Source organism: Macrobrachium nipponense, chromosome 19 (assembly GCF_015104395.2).
Source record: "Macrobrachium nipponense isolate FS-2020 chromosome 19, ASM1510439v2, whole genome shotgun sequence".
NCBI lineage: Eukaryota > Metazoa > Arthropoda > Malacostraca > Decapoda > Palaemonidae > Macrobrachium > Macrobrachium nipponense.
Genome location: NC_061088.1, coordinates 17,860,756 through 17,880,644, shown reverse-complemented (window position 1 = coordinate 17,880,644; position 19,889 = coordinate 17,860,756). Strand labels below are relative to the sequence as shown.

General features: G+C 35.6%; 1 protein-coding gene across 2 annotated transcripts; it reads left to right on the top strand.

The window, feature by feature from the left end:
* Window positions 1–4,242: 4,242 nt before the first annotated feature.
* LOC135214370 (zinc finger protein 35-like) lies at window positions 4,243–18,392 on the top strand. Of its 2 annotated transcripts, none has more exons than XM_064248606.1 (3): window positions 4,243–4,373; window positions 9,162–9,794; window positions 12,940–18,392. In XM_064248606.1, exons 2-3 carry the CDS (start codon window positions 9,221–9,223, stop codon window positions 14,661–14,663), a joined length of 2,298 nt encoding a protein of 765 aa, XP_064104676.1. In that variant the 5' UTR covers window positions 4,243–4,373; window positions 9,162–9,220; the 3' UTR covers window positions 14,664–18,392. The 2 variants fall into 2 exon arrangements, with proteins under 2 accessions (XP_064104676.1, XP_064104685.1); XM_064248615.1 differs by lacking the exon at window positions 4,243–4,373 and adding an exon at window positions 4,534–4,751.
* The last annotated feature ends 1,497 nt before the right edge of the window (window positions 18,393–19,889 follow it).

Genomic DNA, 19,889 nt, shown 5'->3' with positions numbered 1-19,889 from the left:
AGTGAGATAATGCTTCTTCTTGATGGGACAACACTCGTATTAAACTTGGGTTACAAAACAGAGAAGGAAAAGGAAGGCAGGAGTATATTTATTTCCATTTAAGATATACCACCTTCTTACGTTTTAGATAATTCCACCTATAGTTTAACTCAGAGCCGTATATAGATATTTACGGCTCTGAGTTAACTATTTGACATTTAGGAACTTGCATATACTGGGAAATTTTTTAAATTCTTGTATCCTGCCAAGTGTTGAACAGTTTTCCCCTGTATGGTGGTCAGCAGCTAACTCGGATAAAAAATGTGACAAAAATGTGATATCTGTTGAATTTCTTATCCTTAATATCAACGCTAGGCAACCTTGCTCAACCTTAGTTCATTGTATATGCTGTATATTTCATCATTCTGATCATGCATTGCATTCAGTGTTTGCCGTACGTGAAGTTCATTACAACAAAGTATCTTAGAAATTTTATTCATCTTGTGACCAAATTGTGGAATGCTATTCCTAATCGCCAGGAGTTAAGAGTCTGAACTGGTTGACACGAGTCTAACTTCTTTGGTTATTATTTATTTTTATCTTATTTTTTCTTTTTCTTTTTTAGTTTAGCCTATTCTTTTTTTTTTCAATTTCCTTTTCAGTACTGGGCTGCTTTCCCTTTTTGGGCCTTAAGAATCGTACCCTTTTTTTTTTTTATACTTTTTATACTGTGGATGCATCGTGATAAGATTATGATGATAATAATAGTAATAATAATAATATAATGTTCACCCGGTACTTGACACTTGCTGTTAACGCTCGGGCGCGATTATATACACACAGAAACACAAATAAATACAGAAATTGTACACAAATTAGGTATCCTTAGAAACTCTTTCTTCATAGCATGGAATAACGGCTAAAAACTTGAGATATTGAACATTCTTTTATTACCTTTTAGGGGAACCTTACTTTCCCTTCTAAAATCACAAATAAAATGTTAAATAACACACACACACACACACACACACACACACACACAGAGAGAGAGAGAGAGAGAGAGAGAGAGAGAGAGAGAGAGAGAGAGAGAGAGAGAGAGAGAGAGAGAGAGAGAATTTTGCATGCCAACGAAATCTGATTAAAACATTAAATGCAAAATTAAAAGAAATTTAATTTGGTGTTTTGTATTTTACTCTAGGTAGCTAGGTATTTCTTTGTAACTCATACTATCAAATTATATCACTCATCAATACACGTTCGATGTTTTACAAATTTGCCAATAATAGTGTAATTGCACGGACAAGTAAACATAGTGCCTGACCAAATAAATTTATACTTTAAGTTACCCAGAATATATACGTTTTCTTTAAAATATACTATTTAATGAAAAAGAACCAATGGTTTTTAGGGGAGACCTGTTAGTTTTTTTTTTTTTTTTTTTTTAATAAGTAGCGTTATGGCACTCCCCACCAAACCCCTCCTTTGGCCCCATTTTTGTTATTCTATGCTATTTGTCTTTTTTATCTGTATCAGTCATGAATAATGGCCGTTCATCATCATTAGTTACTTTTTTATTGATGATTTCCATTTATTTTTTATCATTCAGGAATGAGAACACTATAGGTCTACCTAGCCTAGCTACTATAGTTTTTGTATTGATGGAATGCCCAGTAGGCTAACAATAAAAACCTGGAAGAAAATCATAATTAGATATGAGAAATGATTCATTGGCACTTGCCAAACCTTTTCATGCTAATTTATTTCTTCTGTGAAATATACTTTTTTTTCTTTTTAGAGAGAGAAAAGACCGAAATTTGAACCAGGAGAGGTCAATTCTAGACTACACAAAAAATAAAACAAAAAGTATTTGCTGCCGACATGTTAGTCTTACTTTGAGTAGCCACCACGAATTCTACAGTATTATGTTGACGCGTGACTGAAAATACTAATCGACTCAGGCATATGCGTGGCAGCTTGCTTAAGTGCTTTGATGAAAGAAAGGGAAAAAAAGAAAAAAACGTACGTTAATTATTAGTCACTTGTGGAGTTAAGCATATCTCATTTGTCGTGATATTTTTAGGTACACAAAACAAGCAGCGAATTTTTCGTCAATCAAAAGTATAATTAGCCCAGGGAAATTATTTAAATTGTAATCAATAGATAAAGCGAGCCTGTAATCTAATTAAAGCTCAAGTAATTTCGGAGGGAGCATCGAGTTTTCGTTACAACTAAAGCTTGAATTAATTCTAAGTCAATTAAATCATAGCCGTCATTTGAAAGTTCTAACTTAACATAAGATTAAATTGAAAAGTTAATTAGAAAGTATAGTAATCTTTTAAATCCTATTTGCATTTCTTAATCCTGTTTATAAGTTGTGTTCATCATTAAAATTTTGATTTAACCATTGTTCCCTTATCAAATATCCAGTACTGTGTTTATTTTTAAAATCTTGAGCTTTTTAAATACAAAGTATTTGCGTAAATTTTAGTATTTTTCATATATAATTCATTGTATTAATGAAGTCTCTCCATTTCTTAAACGTTTTCCTTAACTTATTCTGCCTGGTGGGAGGGGAAAATATGTATATATATATATAGATATATAGATATATATATATATATATATATATATATTATATTATTGATAAGAGAGAGAGAGGGAGTAGTAGAGGAGAGAGTAGAAGAGAGAGAGAGAGAGAGAGAGAGAGAGAAGAGAGAGAGAGAGGCGGGGGTTGTGGGGGGTGACTCAGATCTGAGACAAATAGACATTATGAGGACAGAGTATGAACAATAGGTAATAACATCAGGTGGAGAGGGGATTAATTACATTGAATCTTGCAAATATTTATGAACAATGATATCTAATATAGGTGCTCGTAAGTTTGTATTTACAGAAAGACTAAGAGAAACATTTCAAACAATGGGAAAGTCAAATAAGATTAAGTGAATTTAATGGGCTCCCGTGAGCATCAGAAGCGATGGAATCCTGGCCAACTATGATTGAACACATAAAGAAATGTGGTCAGGGTAGGAGCACTTACATATGATTTTCTTTAGGTATAAGAGTTTCGATATCAATGTATTATTTGTTTTTATGTGTGTGTGTTCATAAAAAAAAAAAAAAAGTTGGCTGTTTCCATGAACTTGTGGCCCCGAGAAAAGATATGACAACACTCGCCTCAAATATCACAACTTAAACATTATCAGCAGTGTCATACACCTGGTATATTGTTGTGAGAGAGAGAGGGAAAGAGAATTTTAGTAAAATTGTTAACATTTATGATAATATACTTCACTTGCATTTTTACATCCATCAAACCCTTTGGTATTCAAGATATAAGAAGCCGTAACATTCAATTCACAGGTAGTACGTTCATAGTGCATGCTGGGACATGTTGCTTTGCGACCCTCTAGGGGTCACCAGCCTTTTTTCTGGGAATCTCAAGATTGTTCTTGAGCAAGGGTATGTTTTGGCTTTTTTTCAACTGCCGTTACACGAAGCTTATTTAACAGAAATTATTATAATAATACCTTTTTAATGCAAGTAGCAAATTTATTAGTGCGGTGCTATTTTTGTACCAGGACGTTACATATGAATATTATTGAATAAAAAATCTTAAATGATGTCATCGGTTATATTGAGTTACTCATAAGGGGTCGCAGTATGAAAAATGTTGAAAACCACTGATCTAGATGGTAAAACCATGACTTAACCTTATAATCTTATATAGATATGGATTTTTTTTTTTATTTTAGTGGTTTTTAATTCCATTAGAAATGAAATTTATTCGATTTTGCCGTTTTAAACTTTGGTCCTTAGAATATCTCTTTTAAACTCATTATTTATATAATTTCCATTTTCAATCATTCTCGCCAGAGCGCTGAATGACCCTGTGGGTCCCAGTGATTGGCTTTATGCCTAAATGCTAAATCACATACTATTCCATTCAGTTCCTTCTGTAATCTGAGTTATCATGTAACATTTGGAATACTTCACCTCACTGTGACCAGATTTTTTAAATTATATTTATCTTGTTCATATATCAGTATCCATTTGCATGTGCTATCAAGTTTTCCTCAGCCTAGCATAATCACTGTCTACTGCCACATATTGCTCATCATCTCTATCTTACCATTTTCTCCCAGGTAATTTCCTTGTGCCTTCGTTTTGTTAGCACCGTCGTTTATTAATTTATCACATCAAAGAAGAAACACACAGTTTACTATTATTTCGTATGTATGTAATATCATAAAACTCCAAACAGCACAAATTCCTACCGTGGGAAATAAGAAGTTAGTCAATTGATGTGATACAAATAACAAGACGACCCACGATTCTAAGCTTCTGGCTTTCCGCGTCATTAGAGTTATCAGGTGCCCACTTGAATGGGAAATGTAAGTATATTTACGAGTTGATTGTTATTGAGGCATTTTATGCCCATTGAACAATTGTTATTTATACCTTATAGGTCTCGACAGTCGCTGAATGAAAAATGCAAAGGGTATCCATCGTTGTCGGTAGGCTACTCCCGAGAAATGTTTTGGAAACATCGACATCGTGCGCCCTTTAAAAAATGTTGTTGATTTGTAGTTTCGTGAAATTTATCTTTGTCGTAAGGCGGCAGTTTGGTGAGCAGAATAAATACGTCCACCGGGGTGTTTATACGATGGAACTGTTGGGATTTTGCAAGGTGTCATCAAATTGAAGTGTTTCGACCATCCTTGTCGCCTCATTTGTTGGAAGCAGGCCTACCTCGTCCCTGCATGCTTACGGTAGGCCACCCTAGCTTGTAGTCTGTAACCAAGGCAAGGCCTTGGTTACAGACAATTAACTGAGGCAAGCCACATGTTTTAGCTATTTATGAATGTCGAACGCAGGTAGAATGCAGAGTAGAGAGGGTCACGAATTAGTAGTAGTAGTACTCGAGGGGGATCTGGGGACGCGAGGGGTTGAAGCCCCCCACCCAAATTAAGACATGTCATCCAAGGTTAGGTTAAGTAAAGGTGGAACTGGTTAGGTTACATTCCCTCCTAAAAGCCTACTAGGCCTAGGCTACAGTAGTCCGGGCCTACTGCTCTGCATTTGCTCCTGAACTATGCTAGCCTGAAAAAAGCTGACACCTAGCTAATCTTTTCTTTAAGGTATAATAGTATGGCTAGAGCTATAAATAAGGTGGTTAGGTAGTTGTGTGGCAACAGCTAGAATGCTGTACCCTGACCTAACCAGACCTTACCTTCCCAACCTAACTTCGAGAGAGTGCCTTGCCCTGACCTAAACAGAAGTAAATTTATTTAGGGAAATTACAAATGCTTAACCCTGTCTCCCTACTGTGCATACTGCCTGCATATTGTTTTACTTTTAGGTCTAGATAATGAAAGTTTCATTTTTCATCCTAGATCCTCTATACATTAGTGGTTGAATAAATTATGACTACTCAGGGCAGTGTTGTTACTGGTATCTTGTAGTTCACGCTCTTTTGTTGGCATATTTTATTATAAGTGCTCACATAGGTAGACTACTAGAATCATTATATGGTAAAAAACCGCATGTTACAGGGGTGGACCATGTACGATCAATGTGTACAACCCGAAGAAAAGTACATTATAACGCGTCCTGACACCGGAGTAGAGGTCTTTAGCTCTGTTTCTCACCAACAACAAGTCGCGTCTGATGCCCATCTCCGATGTCAGGACGTGTTATAATGTACATTTTTTGGGGTTGTACACATTAATCGTACATGGTCCACCCCTGTACCATGCGGTTTTTTGCCCTATAATTATAAGATGAACTTGGCTAACAGTATTCAGCATCTCAGGACTGAAAATCTGTTTTGTAGTCAAATTTTTGTTTGCTGGAGTGCCTTGAAAACTCTTTACTATATATTCTCTTTGTAGGTATAAGTGATAGTCATTATAAGATAACCTGTAGGGTACCTAAAACTTAAACAAAAACTGAAAATGCACATCTTTTTTATGGTCTGTGACAACAAAAAATCTATAGATAATATTTTGTATTTATCCATTGATTAATGGCAGTTAAGCTGAGTATGGCCTAGGCTACCATAATCATTTTCCTAAACCCTCAAGGGAACTGTAGGCAAAATTAGGTTGCCAAAATCAGCTTCCCGTAGGGGGTTAGTGCCATCAGTGCATCTCATTCAGTGCAATGTAGGCATTACTTAAGGTTCTTTGCAGCATTCCGTTGGCCCCTAGCTGCAACTACTTTCATTCCTTTTACTGTACCTCTATTCATATTCTCTTTCTTCCATCTTACTGTCCACCCTCTCCTAACAATTGTTTCATAGTGCAACTGTGAGGTTTTCCTCTTGTAACACCTTTCAAACCTTTTACTGTTAATTTTCATTTCAGCGCTGAATGACCTTAGTTGTCCCAGTGCTTGGCATAATGCTAAAAATCTATACAAATCCAAATCATATCAAATCAAACAGAATCATCTGATATCCATGCCATCATACATGTATAATACAGAAGCAGAATGGTGCTAAAGCTTTTATTTATTTGTTCACATAGTGATTCAAACCATCATTTTTTTTGTTTTCCTCACCTGTTGTGAAACTTGGTAAAAGTTGTATAACTGGTGGTAGGTAGGTAAGTGTGGGGAAGCAGTTTTTCTTCTGCCCCAGCAAAATTAAGATACCTTGTGCTCAGACTAACCATCAAATTGGAACTTACTTTTTTTTTTTTTTTTTTTTTACTTTTTTTTTTTTTTTTTTTTAATACAAGAATACCAACTGTCATTTATTATGCTGGAATATTCCTGAACACAAGGGGCATCGGTCTTTGAAACTTCTTAACAAGTTTCAAATGCGGGAAATACTTGCACTCACCTGCCATCACCAAGGACTTTTTCTGCCACGGCCGTCTAAGTATGGGTTTCTTGTTGCATGACTGCTTGGCTTAGTTGAAACTTCAATTTTGTATGACAGTTTTATGGTTTGCATTTATAAATGAAGAAAAAACTTGTATTCCCCGCAAAAATTGTTTGAAGTGGTCAGTTTTGCAGTGAGAAAGGTTTGATAGAAAGAGGAAGAGGGATCAGAAGCTTCTCAGGAGGGGAGAGCCTTTCCATGACACTTGTCAATTCTTTTAGTTCTGTATTTCCCCACCCCTCCCATGCTTCTTTCCACTCCTGCACATACTACTCTCTCTCGGTCTAGGGAGGGTACCTGCAAGATGAGTGACCCAAACTCTCTTCTAATGATAAGTTGTTCCCATGGCAGGCCGCCAGGTCCAAGGAGACCTCTCTCAAGAAGTTTTGTAGGGCTTTGAATACATGCCCTTCCCCAGTTAGTGGGGGTGAATTAGTTCATCCACATCCAGGTTTTACAGCAACTGTAGATAGGGTTGATGAATGTTATTGAGTTTGTTTGGTATCCCAATTTGGCTCATGCCTACATGGGCACAAAGGCTGCTCTTGATTCAACCACCCATATTTCACCTGAAGCACACTGTAGAGTCAGCATTGCCTCGCCTGCTTGGTGCTTGGAAGGTCCTGGGTTTTACGTACTACAGATGGAGTTTACATGTGACAGGTTTCTGCTGTAGGATGCACACCAGTGCCATGGACCCTAGTTTTGTGCATGTACGATGCCAACTGTGCTCTTTCTTCCATAGCCTCTACTAGGTTGGTTTTCGATGAACATAGGTCATCTTCGGCCTGGGTTACATGATCCAGTCTTGGTGGTACTGACTTTGTGCCATTGCCCAGTGTTTGTGCCATTGCCCAGTGTTTGGGCACTAGAGCAGGCTGAGTCATCTTCCCTTCAGTTGGGAGATAGCCCAGCGCATTTTTCTGGGATATAATGAGACCAAATGAAATGGAACATTTAAGAGATTATTGTGCTCATGCATGAATGTAAAAATCTTGGGGAAGCTTCCACAGTTCCATATCTTAATCCAATGTCATTGATAGAATTCATTTTCGATTGAGCTCATGAAGATCGATCATAGTTCAGATTGCCATTGTCTAATCTAGCTCATGTTATTTTGGGCTAAGTGAATGATCTGATCTCTGGTTGGGAAAGTTCCTTGTCACCTGTCAGGTCAGGCAGCTCTTTCTCATGCTGTTGATGTGTCAGAGGAGGTCTGTATACCCCCAGAGAGCTCAGAGACTAGTATACTCCTATGCATTGTGCTCTCCAGTCTGCTGACATGAATGACCTCCCCCAGTCAAGACTGTCAGGAAGCCACTGTCTTCTCTTAACCGAGCTCTCATCCCAAACAGCAGGCAAAGTAACCTGGCATGCTAAGAGACATTGCAGCAGTGAGTATTTTTCCATTAAACTGTCAGCAAATTCTGTGAGGTTACACCATGGTTTCTCTCTCAGCAGGAATAAACGAGAGCCTTGTATCAAAGTGCCCACCTCAACACCCTGCCTTGTCCCCAAGGCCCAAGGATAAGTTGTTGTGACAATAGGTGAGTAAAGGGTATCCTCCCCCTCCAGGCCCCTATAACTACCAGTTAACCACTCTTGTTTACAAGTTCAGCAACTGTCTCCCGGTGTTGTGTGGAGACAGAAAGAGATCAAGCTTTCCTGTGATTTTCCTGTGATGTATGGATGTGCAGTGAAGTATGAAAGGGTTAGCATGGTAAATGGTATTCACATGGTGTACTATTATTACTTTAGGGAATTAAGTTAAAGTGTCTTGATTTGATTTATCTTAAATGTTTTTGTATTAATTGTTAATGGATGTGCTTGTTTTTGGGGTAATGTAGTGTTGTTGAAGTAGATATTGCCTCTGAATTACGTTGTGAAGAAATTTGATCATACTTTTAAACCCTGATAACAAGGAAAGGTCAGGACCACAACCATTCCAAGTTTTCAGGGTCTTACAGAATTTGTGTTGAACAGCAATTTGCATTTGAAAAGTTACCATAATCAGGACTACTGTATTTTGACTAACTTTCAACCTATTTTTTACTTTTAGACAAAATTCAAACTATTTTTAACTTTTATTTTTTATTATCTCCTTTCTGAAGAACCAGGTTGTTACTGAGTTACATTCTTTGCCAGTGATTATCCATTGAGCTTACAAAAAAATTACTGTATTCTATTAGGAAATTGGTTTTTAAGAATTATTTTATTGTAGTTTGTAGAAATAATCACAAGTGCAAACAAATGTTTGATAAATAGATAAATTATTGTCTTGTTTATTTTGCAGGTTGGACAAAGAAACATTGTTTTATTCTCACGGCATATGGAGAGTTGAGTAGCTTCAAGATGGATGCACCAGGTGTGAATCTCCCATTGAGTTTGGGGGATTCCCATGATATTAGTGGAAATGTAATGGTTTTAATGAATGACCTAGGTACTGTAGATTCTTCATTATTGGATGTTCCCAAACTTGATTTCTCAGTGCAGAAAAGTGTATCCTGTCAAACAGATTTTGATGACTTTGGAGGGAACAGTTTACCTTTGCTCTTTTGTGGCTTGTTGTGTAACGAGCGTGAAGCATTCACCCAATGTGATATTCCAAGGAAGGTGAATGTAGGTGTGTCTTGCACCAGTCTGCCTGAAGTAAATGTGACAAGCAGGAATGAAAGTTCAGCTGATGCCATCAGGATATCTGTTGCAACAAAATCATTGACCGATAGTTTAACATCTTTGAGAAAAACAGAGGTCAAACCTAATGAAGACATAGTTTTTAGGCCACTGGGGTCAACTCCTCCTGTGATAGTGACACCAATAGCAAAGAATGAAGGAAGCATCGATGGCGCTAAGGTCAAAGTACCTGCTGGTTTTACTAATGTTTCTTCACTTACGGGTGATAACTCCAGAGATTCCCCTTTAAGAGGTGAGTGCCTTTTGCATTAATTATTTATTACCCTGGTATCCCAATTACATACACTTGTAAACCCTTAATTTACAGAGCCATAATATTCCACTTTAAATGGTGTATAAGTCACAGATTACTAAAATTTTACCACTATATGTAGTGCTGAAAGGGAAACCCCTGGGAGTTAATGTATGCTGAATGGCTTTGTTAACACTGTCCGGTACAGCGCTGGAGCAGAAATGATGAGCTAGTGTCGAATATGCACTTTTAGTACATATATACTCCATGATGTTGCCTTTGTTAAACCAGTTGCCTGTGTTACCATCCAAAGGAAGGGCCACCCTTTTTTGCTAGTGAGATTCCCATTAAAGAAAGTATGAGAAATTCATTTGTATTTCCTTTTTTCTTGAAGCTAAATTGACTGAGAGATATGATTACTGAGGTCCTAATATCTCATCCCTTCAAGTTATTGCTCAATTTTTTGTAACTTTCTTACTCGTTTTTTAAATGTTATCAAAATAGCTGAATTCCTATGCAGGAGGTATTTTTATGTTCTTTGTCTGTAAGGACATGGGTGTTTGTGAAGCAGTTATTTCAGTTTCCAGTCATACAGAAAACCCTAGATTTTGGCCATGAAGTTCATGATTGGTCTTGACTCTGGTATTGCTTTGACCTTGTTTACTATGAGACCCTTGTTTTTTTTAACTTCATCAGATGTGAGTTTGGGGGGTCGTTTTATAGTAATAATACTGTATTGAACTCTTAGCTAAGTTCTTAGTGTAGCTGTTGAAGGTCACTAGTGACTGCAGGCTTTTGATATGGTGTTCCTTTGGGTATTTTCTTGTTCTGCTATTAATATGATGTAAGTACAGAAGAGGTTGGTTTGTCCTTGAAGACAAGCTTCTTACTTATGCAGATGATAGTAGTTTTGTGTAAATTGCTGATTTTGCATATATAGATTTGGAGTTGGTGAATCTCGTAACAGATACCGGTAAATTTAGTGTATGATTCAAGTATTGAGAATGAAGTGTAATCTTTACATTACAATTATGAATGTTAGTAAGTCTAGGACATTAGGGCCCGATCCCCCTGCTCCTTAAGATCTTTTCATTGACAGTATTTCTTTAACCACTTTCAACTCATTTAGAATTCTAGGTATCAGGGCTGATTGGAAATTTGCATTTTATAAACATTGGAGTATATCTTCTTCAGTTGTATAAGAAATTGGTGTGTAGAGAAATCTTTTAAGATTTTTTGGAGACTTGACCGAATGTTTTTATCCTTTTACTCTGCAGTGTTTTGAATACGTACTGTTCTTCGGTTTGTTTTATTGAACAGAAAATAGACTCGTTCATACTGGAATACAAACTGTTGCCCTTTTTAATAGGAGTAGTTCTCAGCATGGGGTTGGAGACTTGTAGAAGCTTGGTGACAAAGTGGTTAATTGGTGATAGGCAGATGATTTGGTAGTCTCCCACTCACCTGCCACAAGCCAGGATTTTTTTCTTGTCTTGGTTGAATATAGACATATTACTAGCACTCTGAGACCCAAAATCGATCTCTGCTTTCTTCTTTTCTAGGTGTGGTGTTTCCCATGTTTATAAAACTTAATGTCCTTTTGTGTCTGTGGAACCCCACAAACTTAGTTCTTTTGCAAGGTAGGGCTTGCAGCCCTGATTTTTCCTCCAAGGAGTGTGCTGGCTGGTCTCCTTCATAGAAGAAGAGATCTGGCAAGAAGCACAGAAAGACAAAAAGATGCTTGCCAGTGTCTTTGGGGAGGAAGACATTGCAATAGGAGAGATGTGTTAATACTCCCTCTCTGTATTCTTGGGAGTAGAAGAGGTTATACTCGTAGGTCTCCTGGGACCTCAGCCACGTCTAGGTCTGTCTTGTGTACCCAGGTTCATGGCCAATCCAAGGCAACTTCCTCTCTCCCTCATGCATCAGTTTTATCAGCTTTGCTCTACCTGTATAGCTTAATAACATAGATGGCTTAGCCCTCTGTCCTTAGTTTTCCCCTTCTGTGTCTGAAGTTCTCATTCTGCAGAATTAGATCATGAGACAAGCTCATAGGAACTTTGTTTGGTTTTAATTAAAGCAGATCCTTATGCACCTCCTCCTCATAAAGCAATGACTTTCATCATAGACATCTAGAGTATCTGCTGCCATGCCTCATAGCACTGATAAGAAAAGGCATTTCTTGCAATTTATTTTTTTTCTTGCAGAGTTTAACAGTATAACTCATGGATTTATTAAGGTGTAGTCCATATCATGACTCCTTTTTAGCCTCAGGAGTCATGTTGCACCTACTATCCTTCAGGCAATAGTGATGATTGGTTCAGTGACCCCAGAAGTTCCAAGATTTCTGATTAATTTTCTAGGTGTGAGTCACTTCCACCAAAGTACTTACTTAGGTTAAAATGAAGTACCAATGGGTTTGTGTAGAAAGGTTGCAAGGTGGGCATTTTTTCAAAGTGATTATATATAAGCCCGTTTACTTAAAAAACTTGCCTACTTTGCAATCTTTCTAAGCTGTAGCTTGTTTATACTATGAAGAGAATGGCTGTTTTTTTTTTTTTACCCCCAAAAGGTGCTCAGAGACTTGGATGTATACTCAGATAGGTGAAAAGTAGGACTCTTTTAGGATGTGCATGGAAATTACTGCTGCTGCAGATTGACTTTAAATTATAGGCATGAAAATGAAAAAAATGCATTTGATGTATTGAAAATTATTTTAAAAAACGTTACCCTTTTATTGTTAAGATTTTTTATAATTGGAGATTTTAATTCATCATTATTTTTATTTTTATTACCACTGCCAAGATTGTATTAGCTCAGTTAGTTATCAAGATTATGCAAAAAGTTTCATTAATGCTTTTATTGAAAATTTTGTTTGTCATAGACTGCATGACTAGGAGAGAATGGTAAGATTTGGGGAGAGATCGATATGTGGATGGGGGGAATTTTTAGGTGGGTGTTGGATTCTTCAGTCATGGTAGTCATATCAAAGTTTGCACTCTCAAAATGCTTTTGATTATTTGTAATGTGTTGTCCTGTAATATTTAATGTGGTTTTGTTAGTCTGTAGGTAAGTGCAATGGAAATCTCCATTTTTTAAAATATTACAGGTAACACTGTGGAATTATGTATTTTTTTTTTTTCAGTTTTTACATTGCCAGCAAGGAAGAGAAAAAAGACAGTTGATTTTGATGGCTTTGCAGGTTATACAGGCATTAGTGAAGAGGAAGCAGACTTATGGGACAGTTCTTCACGTATGGTTTTAGAAGGGAACCAAAGGCCAGGCATTGCATACAATGCAAGTGTTCATGAAGATCCTCAACTGAAAGTTGTAGAGGAGTGTCTTAAGAAAATGAAAAGAGAGGAACCTGTGGAACCTGAAGGGATAGAATTTCAAACTAAAGTGCTGGTAACTGATGAAGACCTGGAAGAGCAAAGACTGCAGAGGAGGGAAAGGGTCAGTTTGCTGAAGAGTATTCTTCGACAAAACATTAAAATAGAAGCAGAAGGAGAATGGATTACAGATGATGAAGAGGATGAGGATTACGAAGATTTTACAGAACAACTAGAACAGAGTATGAAAGATGAAGGTGAGCGTACATGTAAGGATTGCAATCTTACTTTTAACTCTCACTTATTGCTCATTGAACACACTGAGTCCAATCATGTTGCAAACATATGTTCATATTGTGGGTTTACAACAACATTTAAAAACAAGTTGGATAGACATGTAGTGAAACATACTAAAGAGAAGGCATTTATTTGTGATATGTGTGGGAAGCAGTATTCCCAGAAACAGAATTTGCGTGATCACATATCACGCTATCACAGTGAGGAAGATAGTTCCAGCAGATATCCATACAGCTGTGAACATTGTAAAAGAATGTACCGCAATGAAAATAACCTTACTAAACATTTGGAATCTCAGGGTGGTAAATGTGACATATGTGGTGAAGTGCTGCCTTGCTCTGGTGTTCTTTTCCGTCATAAAAAGAATCATGCCACATGCAGTTGTGAATATTGTGATAAGGTTTTCCAGTCAAAAAGTGCTCTGCAGATACATGTGAATATCAAGCATAAAGACAAAGGCCTCCAGTGTTCTATGTGTCCAAAGAAGTTCCTGTTCCCCTCCTATCTAAAGTTACACTTTGCCAATGCTCATAGTCAGAGTACCCCACAGTTTAAGTGCCAAGAATGTGGTTTTTGTGCTGTGACTGAATCTTATCTCAAGTCACACATGACAAGAATGCATTCTGGTTCAGACAAGAGAAAGTACACTTGCCAGGTGTGCCACAAGAACTTTCGAAGCAATGCCCGCTTGGTTGAGCATACTCGGATACATACTGGTGAGAGGCCTTTTTCTTGTCCTGTGTGTTTCAAAACTTTCTATTCACAGAGCAATTTGTATGCTCACGAAAGAACAGTTCATGGTAGGTTAAATAACTATGGTTCCAAAGACATGATTGAAGAAAATGAAAATCCTCCTGTTATGAAGAAAGTGTTCAGCAGTTGTTACCAGTGCCAGTCCTGTAGTGAAACATTCAGTAATAAAAAGAAACTAAAAGCTCATATGGAAAATGAGCACAACATATGTGACAATGATGACAAAGCTACCTTTGAAGAAATGGTTTCTGACATGACAGATATTGAAGTGGCTCCCATGCAGTTTGAAATGGACAATGAGACTGTTGTTCATTCAGAAGAGTATATGGCCAATGGCAAAGCTGATGACACATCTCTACAACCTACAGAGGAGGATACCCTTAATGCAAGGTCTGCCTTATCACTGCCAGCTTATGTGGTTCCCCCTAATGTGAACTTAGTGGAAATTGATGGTGTTCAGTATCATGTGATTAGAAGTAACCCTTAGATAATGATGAAAATAAGTAAAATTTTATTAAGTGAATATATTTTTCAGTATTTTTTAATGAAGAGAAAGAGCACATGAAAGTAGTGTAAGCTGTAAGAGACTTCGTCCCATCCAGCATAATGAGGAAATTATATAGCTTCAGTAGCATATGCAATTGTCCCTTGGAATACTACATAGTTGTGTCTTGATTTATTTGAAAATTGAATGTGCAATCCAGTTGTGTCAGTTATACTTGCAGTATGTAATGGGTTCTTACTTAGGATCATTTCATATAACTACCAAAAAATGTTAACATCTTGTATAGTACTTTTAAACTTTACAGCAGCTAAAACATGCAGTTTTAAACAGCGATTGGTTTATTTTTGGTCTTAGTAATGTTTAGAATTGTCATTTGAATTGCATATGAAAATTTGGTACCCAGTTTATGTATTGGGAAAAAATACAATTGTTTAAATGAATGCATATTGATTAGGTCTCACAGGCAGGAACTAGTCTTATGTTTTCTAATACTGGAAATTAAGCAGGTCAGGTGCAAATGAACCAGAGTACTGTACCCGTGCTTTGTTATAAGAAAGATTATAGCTTGTTATATAACACCGTTTCCATCACATTTTTTAATTTAAAGGATCACTATGAGCTTTTGTGATATTTTGTTCATTTTCATTAGATGGCAGTAAAGATTGACCCTCCGTCCTCCATTTGTTCCTCAGTTCATAAAAAATTAAGTACTTTTTTGTCAAACTCCTTTTACTTCTCTGGCTTTGACCTTTGATTTGACATACACAATTTAATAGCTTGAAAATATGTAGATATTCAGAGAAATAATACTTCCTTGAATGATATTAAATAGTTTTGGGCACAACAGAATTCACAGATTTACATATAACATTCCATGACCTAGTTATACTAATATTATTCACTCCAAGATTACAAAGCAGGGCAGGTTTGTATATTAAAAGATATAAGTGATTTTCTTATGTACATAAAATCAGGTTCTGATTTACATGGCAGCATTTTCAACAAGTCATAGTTAAACTCCCATACCCTGCTTTTTCATTGTATTACTGTACCAGTCTCAACTGAAGGGATCCTTTCACCATTTTACTCAGCAATTTAGAAAAACAAAATTTCATTTTTCAGTGTTTTTTTTTTCACTTTTTTTCACATTAGATTTTTTTAATGAAATTAATGATAAAGAACCTGGAAGCATGTGTGACTGATACAGTCGAAGTTTTGTCCATATGCCAGAGACTTTTGTTATCTGAAGGTGAGCAGCTGGTTTAAGGGTAAAAATCCAGACTTATGAAGATATGACTGCAGTATTTACATCAGGAATAAGAGACATATTATGCATTAATTTTAGCCTCAAAAATGCCATTGTGACGCTTTTGTTTTTTGCCCTTTCAAAAAAAATCAGATACCTGTTCCCTTGTATGTATAAATTACGTACTTTAAAATATTAAGTTAATATGGTATAGAAAATGTGTTGATCTCTTGATAATATTGTTGGCATGACAAAAAATTTATTTGAAATTTTAATTTTTACAATCGGCAAAAGTAAAATGCCAAATTTCAAAGGGATATAAGACAATTGCAGTTAATTGGATAGGTTTAGGTTTTTTGTGGGGCAGGAAGGTGTCATGTGTCAATTTGGTTGGCCTTTTCAATTTATGTAAATAATATATCATACTTAGCAAATATAAATCAAACATCATTTTTAGGGAGTGATTGTAGGGAGTCCCCATAACTATATAACTAAAAAAAAAATTTTATTTAGCAAGTCATATTCAGTGTTCATGCATTTCATGGTACACATTCATTAGCTGTTTCACAGATGTCATATGTAATTCTGACTTATTTCATGCACTGTTATTAATCTTGTATTTTGTGTATATCAACAAGCAATGACCTGCAATTCTTTTGATAAAACAGTCAAACTTTTATAGTGATTAAAAAAGTTTTAGGCTTTATTTTGCAGGCTTTAAATGTAAATTTAAAAAGTTGGTAAAAGCCAGAATTTCAGGTAGGGACAGGCTTGACTAGTGGCTCTTTAGTCATAATAAGGTTGTCTCTGTCACTATTTTTTAGCAAGCCATTTGAATAATTGGGATGCATGTTATTCCAGTAGTATTTGTCTTCCCAATACGTTGTCAGTGTTTACCACAACAGTAAACTACAATAAGGTATTTAAAGATTACCGAAATTCCTTTAAGTCTTTGGCTTTATAGCCACTTTTGATTCCCCCTTTGATTTCATAATTGGTAATTTCCCAAACATCCAATCATGTGTATACAGTTATGTATACCTTAAAACTGTACTGCCTTAAAATTATACAGAAAATTATAATCAGGACCCAAGCACTCCACGAGTTGTCATATCCTTTTTGATTGTAGTGTTCATTTTTGCAATCAAATTATTTCATTATAAATGTTATGAAATTTTTGTAAGAGTGGGATTTTAATGAAAAATGTATTGTTTATGCTTATAAAAATGATTTGGCTTTAGATTAGTTTGTTATAAAATCACTCTGTTCTCTATTTGGTATTTTGTGGTCCAAACACCATTGCCCTAAGTAGCTTTACTTTTCCTGATAGCATGCAATCAAGAGTAAGGTTATCCAATGTAGTGGTGTTTATGTACAAAACATAACATTGATTTGTTTCTTACATTTTTATACTTTGCATATTACAGTATATTGTACAAATGCATTTAATCTGAATTGTTTTTTGATCATGCAACTTGTGTTGGTGTCCATGTTTTTATCAATATGTAAATTACAGACTACTTACAGCGTATAACGCACGGATGCTTTAGCTCACAAATTAATTTAGAAAATTACTGGGTGCAGTGTCATTTGACAGGATGTAAGTGTGCACAGAGGTCTGAACATTTCTTTGCTTACAGAAATTATGCTCTGGCTTAATGTAATAATTTTTAACCCTTTGAGATTTTTCTTTTGTGGGGCGGGTGGGGGATCCTAACCTCGTACGTATGTGGTAATACAGACTAGGTTTTGGCTTACTTTTATAGGTTTGGAGAATGGAGAATTTTCCTTCATCGCTATGAAATTCTTCATTTTATAATGCTGGTTTTGATCTCACTTTCAAGCCAAATATTTGTACTCGATGCAATACATATGTTTAAATTTGAAAAACAAGAAGAATGATCCTATCAGAATAGTGCATTTTAGTTGATTGAGAAGAGTATTTTTTCCCAATACATATATTATTTTTAAGCTTGTAATTGTTAATGAAAAAGGTAACATACAATAAGCAAGAATTGCCTTTAAATTGGAACCAATCTAATAATTTTCTTTGAACATTCCCTAAGTTCATGATACTCTCCAGATATCATCCTGTTCGTTATTTCACATGATTTTGTTTCTGCAGATGACAGTATCAGAATCTCAATGCATGAACTTAACAATATGTAATTTGATTTCATCAGAATCTCAAAGGGTTAAATAAATTTTACCTACCCATCTGGATTGCAACAAAATGAAGTTTCTGAATTTGAAACTTAGTGATACAATTTAGTGATACAAGCTATAAACAGTGCTGCTGTTATCTTTAAACCAAAGATGCCTCAGATGTTGCACATTGTACTTGGTAATGAATTCAGAAAACTGGGAAAAATAATTCTAAATGAAGTTTTTTTTAGTACCAATTTGATATATTCATTACAATTATGTATACGTAATCCATTATGAGTTAAATTATATCTTTAAAATTTGATTTTGCAGGATTTGGGAGTTTTAATTTTTTTATAGTATTCATTTTTATGTATATAATTGTTTCATGGAAATAATTTCAGCCCATTGAATTATATACCTTGCAGGGGTACTGTCTGCCTCTTAGGTAGTTATTTCAGCAAGTAACTTATTTCATAGTAACTTGTGTTCTTGTCTGTCTTTGTCTTTAAATGTAAAGCCCCGTCCACACGGCCAAACTTTGCCCGACAGACTTTGTTCCATGTGACGTCAGAAGCGGAGAAACTGCGGATAAGGTTCTGACTTTTCCCGCTTCTGATGTTACATCAAACAAAGCCTGTTGGGCAAAGTTCGAATGTGCGGACAGGGCTTTATTGGTTTATGGCAATGCATTGAAGGAAGAAAAACTGTGCTGAAACCAAGGCAAATCCAAGGATAAACTATGTAGCATTACATATTACACATTGGGTGAAAGGAACAAGACAAGGGAAGATTAAAGTGAAAGCATTATTTACCATGTATGTTTTACTTTATTAGTAATAATTACATACTTACATTTCGTGAGTTTTTGTGAATAGACCAGTATCTTGTTGAGCTGTGTATTGTTTTTAAAATGAATAAATCAGTCGGTTCATTTGATTAATGATCTTTTGCTAGGTAGTTATATTGTCTGCTAGATATGGAGAAATAAAATTTGGGCACCTTACCATTGAAATGAGAAGTAATTCCACAAGCCAATACTACCACTGAACATTTGGGAATCCCGGCATCTTAAGTTTGGAATTACTAGCTGTCTAATAATCCATTTTATTTTTACAAGTAAAAATATATGAACAAAGAATGATGTTTGAAGAATGGTACTCTACAGTGCTACCTCTTTTGAGCTTTATAGATAACAATTCCAGTTGAAGATTTGTTGTGAATCAGAATTCAAATGAATTCCAAATCCATTGGAGTTTTAATAACTTTCCTCTGATAACTCAATCATTAGTCCAGTGGAGGTTTTTATCCATTTCTTTATTGGTTATAACCTAAGTGAGTCCATGTCATATTTTTATTTTTGTAGAAATTCTTTATGTTCTTAAATGGCTTGAGTTTTGTTCAAAAGTTTCCAGATTTCAAAGTAGTATTTCTTGAGTAATTGGTCAGTATTTAGATGTGAAATTAACATTTGTGTTCTGAAAGCAGAGCAAGTAATTAAAACTGATATTGAGTTTTGTGTAAGATATTCTAATTTTCAATTTTTAATATGATTTAAGTCACTATTATTCAAAAGTGCTCATATATGAAGTTTTATATTACTAGTTCAATTATTACCAGGGTACTATATACTGTATCTATTGTGATTCCTCAAGTACAGTTTTTGTATTATGTAAAATAATGCTGGTCAATGAGTAATTTAACAAAATAACTTTGTTTCCATTTTGCCTTTACCCAAAATACCAAGCACCCATCCTTAGCCATGAAATCTTATTTGCGTATGTATTATTTCAACCGTGAACATTGAGCAAAGAAAC

Bases quoted from the DNA above. Each gene is read 5' to 3' on its own strand.
- LOC135214370 (XM_064248606.1), top strand. From the start codon at position 9,221: ATGGATGCACCAGGTGTGAATCTCCCATTGAGTTTGGGGGATTCCCAT. The intron at 9,795-12,939 runs GTGAGTGCCTTT...TTTTTTTTTCAG, and splicing joins CAGAGATTCCCCTTTAAGAG to TTTTTACATTGCCAGCAAGG.